Genomic DNA, 11,685 nt, shown 5'->3' with positions numbered 1-11,685 from the left:
GCCCTGGAGGTGCCACCCCCCGACTGACTTCTGGGGCTGCCGCCCCGCAGGACCCAGACGAGAGCGCCCGCATCTCCAGCGCCTTCTTCCGCCTCTTCCGCGTCATGAGGCTGATCAAGCTGCTGAGCCGCGCCGAGGGAGTGCGCACGCTGCTGTGGACGTTCATCAAGTCCTTCCAGGTGCGGTGCCCAGCCCGCCCGCGCGCCCAGGTGGGGGCTGGACGGCCCCGCCCACTGCCCGCTGCGCTTCCCCCGAGAGCCCCTAGGGGCGGAGCCCAGGGGGAGCTGAGCCGAGGGACTCACCGAGCCCTGCGCACTGACCCGCCCCTCCCCCAGGCCCTGCCCTACGTGGCCCTGCTGATCGTCATGCTCTTCTTCATTTACGCGGTCATCGGCATGCAGGTGAGGGGTGGCGGCCGCGTGGAGGGGTCCCTCAGAGGGGGCATCAGTGGACCCTGGAGAGGTTGGACCTCCTGCCTCGCAGGCTCGTCCTGACAGCCCAGGGGGTCCTCAGACAGCTGCAGCCTGAGCAGGTGGAAGTGGCCGGGAGTCCGGACCACAGGCCTAAGGCTCTGATCGGAGCCCCGCGCCCCAGCCCCCTCTCCCCCCACTGCGCACACAGTCCCCAGGTGAGCTTGCCCTTAGAAAAGCTCATCCACCCCCTACTTTCCTTGGGCTTGATGCGAACAGCTTCCCCCGACCTCACACACAGTCAGATGTCCTTGGTTTCAGGTCAGAGCGTGGGAAGGGGGCAGGGGAGGCAGCTGCGGGCCACTCCGGGCTCCCGGTCAGCGGCCCGCCCTGCGTGGTTTGCAGATGTTCGGAAAGATCGCCCTGGTGGACGGGACCCAGATCAATCGGAACAACAACTTCCAGACCTTCCCGCAGGCTGTGCTGCTGCTCTTCAGGCACGAGCCCCTGCCCCTCCGCCCCCACGACCCCACTGCCCTCTCTGCGCTGGGGGCAGGGCTGGCTGCCTGCTTCGACCCCTGTGGCCACACGGGGCCCTGCGCACAGAAGGCTGAGGCTCTGCCGTCCCTGTCATTTCTGGCAGACAGCTCTGCTCAGCGGGGCACAACCAACGCCACTTTACAAAGCACTTTCGAGGGAGGGGCCCGTGTCTTCGTTTGCACTGGGCCCCACAAATGATGGTCCTGAGCTGAGTGTGGCTGTGCCCCCAGGCTCACCCCAGAAGCAGGAGGCAGAGATCAAATGCCCTCAGGGGAGCGGCGAGGCCTCGATGACCTCTGACCCCGACTCCACTGGGTCCGCACAGAGCTCTCATGCTGTCCACCCCCGCTCCAGCCAGGCAGCCCCTTCGCTGTCATTTAGCTCCTGTTTGTGGTCCCCACGGGGTGGAGCAGAGGCCCAGCTCACACTGAGCGGCAGGTAAACCCCAGGCCGCTCGGCCCCAGGAGTGGACAGGCCAACAGGAGCCCCGCCTTCCAGGTGTGCGACGGGCGAGGCGTGGCAGGAGATCCTGCTGGCCTGCAGCTACGGCAAGCTGTGCGACCCCGAGTCGGAGTTCGCCCCCGGCGAGGAGCACTCCTGTGGCACCGGCTTCGCCTACTACTACTTCATCAGCTTCTACATGCTCTGCGCCTTCCTGGTGAGACGCGGCCCCGCTGGCGGGAGGGCCGAGCCGCTGGCCCCGCTCAGCCGCTGCCTCCAGGGCTCCACTGCAGGGCTGCGTAGGGCGAGACAGGACGCTGTGCTCAGACGCCCCCTTGGTCTCGTCATCCTCGGTGGGGCTTGTTTTTCTGAGCGCTTCTTCGCGCCCCAGGGAGGTTATTAAAAGGTTTTCCTTTTTTTGGTTAGAAATTCGTGACCAAAAGAACTGAACGAGTCCCCGTCCTCACTAGGTAGGGCTTCCAGTCCAGCTGTCTGCTGTCTCCATTCCTCCCAGGACAAGGGGGCCTAGAGTCCCAAAGCCAGGCTCCGCTGGGGCCGCCGGCAGCAGCCACTGGGCCCTCGGCCCTGCGCTCTCCTTTCCCGCATTCACTCGGATCGGCTGGGCGAGCGTCCGGTGTGTGCCAGGCTCTGGCTCGGGGACAGAAACAGGGCGGAGGCACAGTGCTGGCCCTGCGGAGCTCGCTGGGCCCCAGGGGGTCCGCATGTCAGCAGCCCCGCACTTCCAGGGGATGCCCCGTAGATACAAAAAGGCAGCGGCAGTAATAGGGGCACAGTCCCATGAGGGCAGGAAGGGGATCATCCCCCTGGGGGGGGCCTGAGCACCTGGCAGCGACACCATTCGTGCCAGAGCGTGGAGGCCGGCACGGGCAGCTCGCGTAGGGGGCGTACGTTGTCCAGAGGGCCCAGGTGGGGGAAGCTGTGGACCCTGTCCCCCACCGTATGAGCCACCTTCCACACTGGGACCCCTCGGCTGCCTCTTACAGATCATCAACCTCTTCGTGGCTGTGATCATGGACAACTTTGACTACCTCACGCGAGACTGGTCCATCCTGGGCCCTCACCACCTGGACGAGTTCAAGGCCATCTGGGCAGAGTATGACCCGGAGGCCAAGTGAGTCCGGTGTGCGGGCTCCGTGCAGGGCCCTGCCGCCACTGCCCACCCGTCCACCCTGGACCCCGTCCTCGTGTCCGGTGGGAAGTCACTCTCCGGTCCAATAGGAAGAGTCGGGCTTCCTCTCCCTCAGAGCCCGAGTTCCCAGCTCAGAGGACTGGAGTTTCCAAGCTTGGAGGGGTTCCCACAGCTCCCACCCCCCCGAGTGACACCCCTTGACTTTGCTGAGAAGTGATTGTCCAGCTTCTGCGTGGACACTGGCAGGAGCTCAGCGCCTCAGCAGACGCTCCAGGCCCGGGCTGCTCAGAGTGTGGTCCCCGCCAACAGCCTGGAGCCTGATAAAGACGCAGAGCCCCCGGCCCCGGCCCCGGCCCGAAGGATCAGGTTCTGCATCACTAGTCGCCTGATCCAGGGCCTCTGCGGGCACCGCTGCCTCACGCTCCGTACGGGGAGCAAGCTCGCGTTTGCTGACTTTCCCAGGTGTCGGGCACGGTGCCAGCCACCACGTGCGTTATCTGCTTTAGTCCTCACGATGCCTGTGAGACGGCTCGTGGGCGGACTTCCGCCCCCCTCGATCCCTCTACTAACACAGCCGAGAGCCCCCAGCCAGCTGGATCAAAGCCAGGGAGAGGAGGTCCAGATTCCAGGCCCGGAGACCCCGTATCTGAGGGAGTCCTGGCCCCGACAGAGCCCAGTGCTGGTGGTGGGCAGTGCGAATTGTCCTCTGAAAACGGAGCCGGCTTCCGCTTCCCGAAGGCAGGCGGGCGTGAGGCAGCCCCGCTGTCTCCTGGCTCTCCCCTGGGCCCGCCCCCTGAGCAGGAGGCCGCTCCGGGTGGGGCTGCCGAGGCCACCAGCCTGCTGTGCTCCCGCAGGGGCCGGATCAAACACCTGGATGTGGTGACTCTGCTGAGAAGGATCCAGCCACCTCTGGGCTTTGGGAAGTTCTGCCCCCACCGGGTGGCGTGTAAGGTAACGTGAGCTGCCCAGGGAGGGTGGGCCTGGGAGAGGACAGGCCCAGGGCCTGAGGGGACGCTGCCGGGGGCCCGGCTAGGTGAGCCATCAGAGCAGCCCTGAGGACCTGTGGTCTCGATGATGTCCCCGAACTCGGCCGTCCAGCCCCTGCTGGAGGGGGTCCTGGTCAGCCCATGGCTCTCACACTGGGCGAGGGTGCCCGGTGGGCGGGGGGCCGGCTCAGCGAGCCCACCTCTCCCCGCGCAGCGCCTCGTGGGCATGAACATGCCTCTGAACAGTGACGGCACCGTCACCTTCAATGCCACTCTCTTCGCCCTGGTCCGCACGGCCCTCAGGATCAAGACGGAAGGTGAGCCCCGCCCCCCGCCCCGCACCTCTCGGGAGGCGGCTTCTGCAGCAGGTTCTGCCCGGTTCTCTGAGCTAAGGCTTGGAACCAGGGGCCACAGGAGAAGCAGAGGGGGGACCGCAGACCACGGCTACAGAAGCCTCGTGCCCCTCGGGGCTCAAAGGGAGCTCTGCATTCCTGCACAGAGCGGAGCTCACAAGGACCGGCTCACACAGCTGTGTCTGTGGCCCAGAAGCTCGGCGCTGGTGGGGGACTGGGGGCACCCCGAGGTTCGTCTCTGGGTGGGAGCTAGTGCCAGGCAGGCTAATGGAGTCCTCACGAGTCCCACTGAACCTGCAGGTCCCCACCTGCCTGGAAGACGAGCCTGGCGGGAGCAGGGTGGGGTCTCAGTCCTGTCCCCGAGCCCACACTCGGCAGGGCTGTGTCAGAGCCACCCCACGGGGTCAGGACCACTGCAGGCGGCCAAGAGCCGCAGAGCAGGAGAGAGAGGCCCAGGGTCCAGGACGAGCCCAGATGGAGCACAAGAAGGCCGCCTGGGGTCCTCGGGGCAGCCCCAGCGTGTGGGGGTCTGACAGCTGTCGGGGGAAGAGGGGAGCATAGGAGATGACAGCCTTCAAAAGCCGGCCCCTCGGGCCCTGGGAGCCACGGCCTGTGAGCGTGAGCGCAGGACCCAGCAGTCCGGCTGCCAGGGATCAAGGACGACCTCCCCTCACTGCCAGCATCCAGCACGGCAGCTGCCCCAAAAGCAAACGATGTTTCTTGAGTGAGGGGTTCAGAGGTGGCTTTGTCAAGCACAGGTGCCTTGGCCTGCATGAGTGCAGGGCCGCCCCGGCCTGTCCCTTGTCCCCAGGTAACTTCGAGCAGGCCAACGAGGAGCTGAGGGCCATCATCAAGAAGATCTGGAAGAGAACCAGCATGAAGCTCCTGGACCAGGTCATCCCACCAATAGGAGGTGGGTGCTGCTTCGGGAGACCGGGGTCCAGAGGCAGCCGAGGAAGGGTCAGGGGACTTCGCCAGGGCACCCGCTGGGAGTCTGAGAAGGGCCCGGGCCCTCCGTCAACACCCCGGAGAGACGCCGTGGTGTCACCAGGGCAGACACGGCCTCAGGGTGGAAACTGCCCACTGGCCAGGCCAGCGAGAGGAGGGCGGCCTGAGCCACCCGGCCCCGGCTCCGCCCGGCCCCGGCTCTGAACCCAGTGTCAGCTGCCGCCGGCCTTCAGGACACGCCTTCTGGGCCCCTCCGCAGATGACGAGGTGACCGTGGGGAAGTTCTACGCCACGTTTCTGATCCAGGAGCACTTCCGGAAGTTCATGAAGCGCCAGGAGGAATATTATGGGTATCGGCCCAAAAAGGACACCGTACAGATCCAGGTACGCCCAGCCGCGCTCCGAGGGACCGTGCCTCCGAGCCAGGCCTCAGGACTGAGCGCCCTCTCCATGCCCTCGAGGGCCAGTGATGGAGGCACGGTGGGAGAGAGGGAGCCGGGAGCCGTGAGGACAGGGGACGACAGTTCTGGGTGGTCCACGATGGAAGCCGGCTCAACCGAAGCAGGACCCCCCCACCGCTGGGCGACAGGACCTGGGGACGTGGGAGCAGCAGTCTCCAGAGCAGGCAGAGCTCCGGGGGCGCTTCAAACGAGCCGCCAGTTTGCTGAGGCTTTTAGAACTTTGTCTTATCTGACTTTCATTTCTGGTTTTTCTGGTGTGATTATAAGGCACACGAGTTATAAATTCGAATATATGCAGGCACGTGCCTCCCCTTTTGGCTGTGTGTGCAAAATTTTATTTCGATCGCAATTTTTACTTTGAAACGACTCACAGTTTTACAAGTTGCGTGTGTAATGCAAAGCCCTCCCTCTCTTTTTCTGGAACCATTTGGGGGTGATTCCCGGCACGATGCCCCATCAGCCCGGGACGCTGTAAGGTGTACTTCCTGCAAACGAGGGCGTTCTCCTACGTGCCACAGAGCCAGCACCAAAACCGGGACGCCAACACTGACACCTTCCTACCCCACACAAGCTTCACAGGTTGTCCCAATAATGTCCTTTCTAGTAAAAAAAAAAAAAAAGTCCAATCCAGAATCACACGTTGCATGTAGTTGTCACATCTACAGTCTCATCCACCAGAAACAGTTCCTTGGTCTTTCCTTGACGTGACCTTGACACTTTCGAAGACTGCAGGCCAGATCGGGGTTCTGTGATGTTTTCTGGCAATAGCTTTAGGATCTGCACCTCGGAATGCCACAGAAGCTGTGCTGCGTTCTCACTGCAAACCATCGGGTGACACAAGTCTTGATTTGTCCTGTTGCTGGTGATGTGAACTTTATCGGCTCAAAAAAAAAAAATGTATTAATGGCACATGCAATCAAAAGAGATCTTTTGTCTAGAAGACTGTAATGAGTAAAAAGTATAACATCATCCACGAGGTCAAGAGAAGACTCCTCGGGACCACGTGGGCTTAGACTGTCCCAGAGGCCAGAGCAGGGCCTGGTGCCTGCACGACGTCCTGGCACATTGAATGACCAGGAGGGATGGGGGCCGGAGCCGGAGCCCGAGCCCCACTGCAAAGACTGGGAATGAGCGAGGCCACGGGAGGCGGGTGGCCACCCCTTTTGGACCAGAGGGGTCACTGAGTCTCTTCTGTCCCCAGGCTGGACTAAGGACGATCGAGGAGGAGGCGGCCCCCGTGATCCGCCGGACAATCTCAGGAGACCTGACTGCTGAGGAGGAGCTGGAGAGGGCCATGGTGGAGGCCGCGATGGAGGAGGGGATCTTCCGGGTACGCAGGGCGTGGCCGCCCCCCCCTCCATGTTCTATCCAGCACGGGGGCAGCAGCGTCCCCCAGACAGGCAAGCCAGGAACCCCGCCACACAGGAGGGGGACATGACCACGGAACACACCCACCACCCACAGCCCCGGGGACTCAGACTCAACGACCCAGCTTCCTCAAGGCGTCGAACGTAACACACCTTTTCCACCTTCCTCCTCTGAGTCCTACCCTTCCGTCCCCCAAACCCCGCTTCACCCCGGCTCTCCGGCCCCCCGTTTTCAAGTGCCCCTCCTGCTTCGGTCGCACGGGTCCTCAGCCGCTCGCTGTGCCCTGTGCTGCTCACGCCGCGGAGCTGGCACGGCCCAGGGCCCACCTGGTTAAACCTTCCTGGGCTGTTCCTGGGGAAATGTGGCCCAAACACGGGATCTGAGGTGTCCAGTACCACCTGGCAGGTTCGCGTCAGAGGCGGGACTACGCCCTGCCAGCCCATGCCCCCCTCTCTGCCCACTGGGATGTCTGTGTCTCCTAGAGTTCCGTGGGTCTGTCCCGTCCACCCCAGTGATGAGGACTCTCGAGGGGGTGGTCGCTTCTCTGGCCCCTCGGCCCGGTCCGGTCCACTCTGGCCTTACGGAGTTCGTCTCCCGGAGCTGTTGCTTGTTCCCAGCACCGTGGGCCCAGGGCACAGTCACTGCCCACCCCTGTGCTCAGCCTGTCCTCTCTCCTTGTCCTCAGAGGACAGGAGGCCTGTTTGGCCCCGTGGACAACTTCCTGGAAAGGACCAACTCCCTGTCCCCCGCCATGGCCAGCCAGAGGCCCCTCCAGTTTGCAGAGATAGAGATGGAAGAGCTGGAATCGCCTGTGTTCTTGGAGGACTTCCCTCCGGATCCTAGAGCCAACCCCCTCGCTCGGGCCAACGCCAACAACGCCAACGCCAACGCCAACGCCAACGCCAACGCCAACGCTGCCGGCGGCAGCAGCAGCCACGGCAGCCGCCGGGTGTTTTCCAGGTAGTGGCGGCCACCGCCCGTCCCGGGTGGGGGCTCTGGGGCAGGAATGGGAAGGCGTGGTTCGTGGGTTCCAGGCTTTTCTGGAGGGGGTACCCCGAAATATGCAAGGAGTCCTTTTCTTGCATTGGTGCCTTTTGGGGTCCGTCTGGCACCTCGGTGCCAGGGGCGGGTCTGGACTGCAGAGGCTCCTGCGGCCGGCAGGGGGCGCCAGCGTGGGGCGGGGCGATACCTCACCCATCGCCTGCCGCAGGTCTGGGCGCCCAGACCTACTGAACGTTTGGGGTGGAAGGAGAGGGACCGTCAGCCGCAGCACACACTACAGGACACCGTGGATGTGGGGACCGGGGAGGTCCCCTGTGCCAGGTGGCTCCTCCTTCACCAACCCCAAACCTGTGCCCACATCAGTGTCGTGGAAGCAACAGGGTGGGGGAGGGGGTGCCTCCTAGCAACCGTCACAGCACCAAGCGCCAGGCAGAGCTTCTGTTCTAGACGGGGGCCAGGGGCTGAGGTCTCTCTGGCTGGAAAGGCTGAGTCCCATGCCCTTGGGAGTGGGCAGGGCAGGGCAGAAACCCGGTGAGCGGCCACTTCCCATGGCGGAGCCGCCTGCACCCGCTTCCAGACAGAGAGCCTGGAACCCAACCGCACCTGAAGGACGCTGTGCCCGGGGTGACCAGGGTGCTGGGGACGCTGTGCCCGGGGTGACCAGGGTGCTGGGGACGCTGTGCCCGGGTGACCAGGGTGCTGGGGACGCTGTGCCGGGGTGACCAGGGTGCTGGGGACGCTGTGCCCGGGTGACCAGGGTGCTGGGGACGCTGTGCCCGGGTGACCAGGGTGCTGGGGACGCTGTGCCGGGGTGACCAGGGTGCTGGGGACGCTGTGCCCGGGTGACCAGGGTGCTGGGGACGCTGTGCCCGGGTGACCAGGGTGCTGGGGAAAGACAGAATCGTCAGACCTGGGCCCTGTCCTGGACGGGTTGGCGTCCTGTTGGGGGACGTGTCTGTCATGTGGTACGATTAGGACCACGTCATCACAGAGAGCCGAGACGCGTGGGGCTCGCCACCAGCGGGAAAGGCCTGCACTGAGCTCAGCACCGTCTCGGCAGCCGTCAGCATGGCCGTGCCTGGGCCTCAGCGCAGGCTCCGGAGTGGGACGCGGCCACGACCAGTCCTTAGAGCTCCCAGCGGAGCCGCCGTGGGCCGGTGCTGAGCACCAGTGTCCCCAAGGCCGAGAGGCTGGCGCGCGGCTGCGAAGCGTGCACGGACAGCACCCCCGCCAGGAGCAACCTCCAGCAGAGGGGTGGAGGCGGGGCGCGTGCGTGTTCCTCCCGGAGGCTGGGTGGCTGGGGAGGGCGGCAGGGTGCCATCCCTGAGTCACGGCCGCCACAGAGGACGATCCAGACCCGGAGCGGGAAGGACGTGTGGGCCACAGGGGTAGGACAGCAGGACCCCGGCGGCCTGCTGTGCGTCACCACCTCGCCCCCGTTTCAGTGTCCGCCACGTGAGGGAGTCCCCTGGAGAGACGGAGGTGCCCGCTGCCAGAGGAGGAGCCCAGGGTCAGTGTCCGCAGCGCACGGAGCAACTGAGTTTCCTCCCGGAGGCCTGGGGACCGGCCCTTCCCTGACAGCTGGGAGCCGGGCTGGGAGGGCGGGCGCGGGAGCCTGTCGCGGTGGGGCCCAGCTGGGCCCGGAGTGGGGGAGCTGGCAGGTCCAGCCCCTCATCCAGGCGGAGGAGCAGGGTGCCCTCCAGGTGACGGAGTGAGTGGGGGGGACGTGTGTGCAGGGTGAAAGGGGAAACTCACACACACACTGATACACACACATTCACACACACACAGACACACACACACACACATTCACACATGCACTGACGTACATTCACACACATACATATATACACACACACTGACACACACATTCACACACACACTGACATACACACACACACACATACTCACATTCACACACATTCACACACACACATTCACACACACACTGACATACACACACACACACACATACTCACATTCACACACACAGACAAACAGCTTGGCCAGAGCTGACAGTACTGGCCTGGTCCCTGCTCCCAAATCCACAAGGACAGAGGCCAGGGCGAGTAGGGGGGGGTCCAGGAGCCAGAGCAGCACGACCTACTGGGACCGGCTGGGCGTCAGCACGTGTCCAGCCCCCAGGGTGCCTTCCCCAGCCCGAGGGTCTCAGGGTGTGGCTGGCTGACCCAGCTCACACCCTGCTTCCCCGCGTGGCCCACAGCACCCCGCAGCGAGTCCCGTGTGGAAAAGCAGAGTGCATGGCCGACGCCGACAGCGATGCCCAGGGCCCAGGCAGCTCCTGGCCCCCACCAGGTACCAGGCCGGGCCTGGGGGAGCTCTGAGCGCGAGGGCGGCAGTGACTTCCTGCCAATAGCAGGGGGACCAGACCGCGGGACGCCTCTTCCCGTGGGTGTTGGCTGAGGCTCCTCGGAAGAGTGGGCTTCCCTGGGTCCCAGCGCCTCCAGTATCCCGGGGGGTCTCTGCTTTTGTGCACTTGCAACAGCACTCCAGGGCGGAGCCCCCCAGGCCCGAGGCCAGGAGGCCCCCCACGCCGGGGTCTCTGCCGGAGGATGCCCCCCGCAGCAGCTGGCCCCACGAGCGCCCTTCCAGGTGCCCAGCTCCAGCCACGGCCCTGCTGATCCAGGAGGTGAGGCGGGGGCTGGGCCAGGGCCGTGGGCTGCATTCACGGTGGCCCCGGATGACCGGGTGGGCAGAGGGCAGGGCCAGTGTGGACAGGCCCTGAGGCAGCACCCAGAAGCCCCCACCCCTGTCGCCGCTGCAGGCCCTGGTTCGAGGGGGCCTGGAAGCCCTGGCGGCTGATGCTGGCTTCGTCACGGCCACAGGCCAGGCCCTGGCAGATGCCTGCCGGATGGAGCCAGAGGACGTGGAGGTGGCCGCTACAGAGCTGCTGAGGGGACGAGAATCCCCTGTGGGCACGGCCAGCGCCCTGGGTGGCCCGAGCCTCAGGTCCTCCCTGGGCAGCCTGGACCAGTGTCAGGGCTCCCAGGAGACCCTAATCCCACCCAGGCTGTGAAGCCTGCAGAGCCTCGGCCTGGGCTGGGAGCCAGCACAACCGGTGCTGGGGACGGGGTGGCCGGAGCGCAGGCCAGCCCACTGTGGCAGCCGCCCCCTCCAGCAGCTAAGTGGATCGTCGGAACCACCACACGGGTCAGGAGGGAGCCGACCGGCAGGCCGACCCCTCACCGGCCCTGACCAGACAGAGGCGCTAACGCCCCTCGGACCGGCCTGGTCAGTCCAGCGTCCAGCGTCACGGCCACCGGCCGCTCCCAGCAGCAGAGCATTAAAGCCCCCAGGCCTGCACCACGGGCACCTGGCCTCCGCTTGTCTCCTGTTTGGGACTTGCGCCCCCACTCACGCTCCCCCCGCCCCGCTCCTGCCCCTGGGCTGGGGGCCTGGCACGGGGGAGGACAGGGGTCCGTCCGGCCTGTCATTCTGCAGGGTGGGAGGCCGCTGTGGGGAGCGTGGGTTCTCCTGAGGTCCTTTCTCTGAGGTCTCTGCAGCCAGCGCCCCAGCCGAGCCTGTCAGCGGGCTCCCGCCCCCCTGAGCCAGCGCGTTCTGTTTACGATGTGCTTGCACACAGGTGCCGCTTCCTCCCCGCAGCCTCGGAGGTGGGGGCGGCTCCCGTTCTGGATGGGGCGCGGTGACAGCAGACAGCAGCTGTGCTGGCCTGTGGTCATGCAGCCAGCGGGAGGCAGTGGCCCCACACCCCGCACAGCCCCTTCCCACTCTGGCTCCGCTCCTCCCCTCCCCTTAGCCCAGAGCGCTCTGTCTGGCCGTTGCCACGGTAACTGTGCCCCAGCGGCCTCCTGCCACGCCCCAGGGCTCCCTGGCTGCCTCCCCAGTGCAGAGTGCCCAGGCAGGGGCTCACTGGCTGCCACTGCAGGCCGGGGCCCTGCCCCACTGTCCCCACAGCTTCCTGGGCAGTCAGTGCAGCTCCTTCCAGCCCTGTCTCCCCAAACCTCAGCACCAGAACTTGCCCCCCACCCCCCAGCAAAGGCCTGG

The 11,685-nt window shown here is 65.4% G+C and overlaps 1 protein-coding gene across 1 annotated transcript in view; it reads left to right on the top strand.

Annotated features, from left to right (window-relative positions):
* The window catches only part of CACNA1S (calcium voltage-gated channel subunit alpha1 S), a 36,755-nt gene extending 26,059 nt beyond the window's left edge, over nucleotides 1–10,696 (top strand). The window contains exons 26-40 of the mRNA XM_023534768.1: nucleotides 51–179; nucleotides 336–401; nucleotides 816–907; nucleotides 1,449–1,608; nucleotides 2,396–2,523; nucleotides 3,396–3,492; nucleotides 3,742–3,844; nucleotides 4,692–4,793; nucleotides 5,088–5,212; nucleotides 6,491–6,619; nucleotides 7,343–7,617; nucleotides 9,105–9,169; nucleotides 9,884–10,068; nucleotides 10,166–10,309; nucleotides 10,445–10,696. Of these exons, the coding sequence (XP_023390536.1) occupies nucleotides 51–179; nucleotides 336–401; nucleotides 816–907; nucleotides 1,449–1,608; nucleotides 2,396–2,523; nucleotides 3,396–3,492; nucleotides 3,742–3,844; nucleotides 4,692–4,793; nucleotides 5,088–5,212; nucleotides 6,491–6,619; nucleotides 7,343–7,617; nucleotides 9,105–9,169; nucleotides 9,884–10,068; nucleotides 10,166–10,309; nucleotides 10,445–10,696 (2,052 nt within the window). The remainder of the gene's footprint in view (nucleotides 1–50; nucleotides 180–335; nucleotides 402–815; nucleotides 908–1,448; nucleotides 1,609–2,395; nucleotides 2,524–3,395; nucleotides 3,493–3,741; nucleotides 3,845–4,691; nucleotides 4,794–5,087; nucleotides 5,213–6,490; nucleotides 6,620–7,342; nucleotides 7,618–9,104; nucleotides 9,170–9,883; nucleotides 10,069–10,165; nucleotides 10,310–10,444) is intronic.
* The last annotated feature ends 989 nt before the right edge of the window (nucleotides 10,697–11,685 follow it).

This window comes from Pteropus vampyrus, unplaced genomic scaffold (assembly GCF_000151845.1).
Source record: "Pteropus vampyrus isolate Shadow unplaced genomic scaffold, Pvam_2.0 Scaffold131, whole genome shotgun sequence".
NCBI classification, from domain to species: domain Eukaryota; kingdom Metazoa; phylum Chordata; class Mammalia; order Chiroptera; family Pteropodidae; genus Pteropus; species Pteropus vampyrus.
This window is presented reverse-complemented; position numbering and strand designations above follow the sequence as displayed.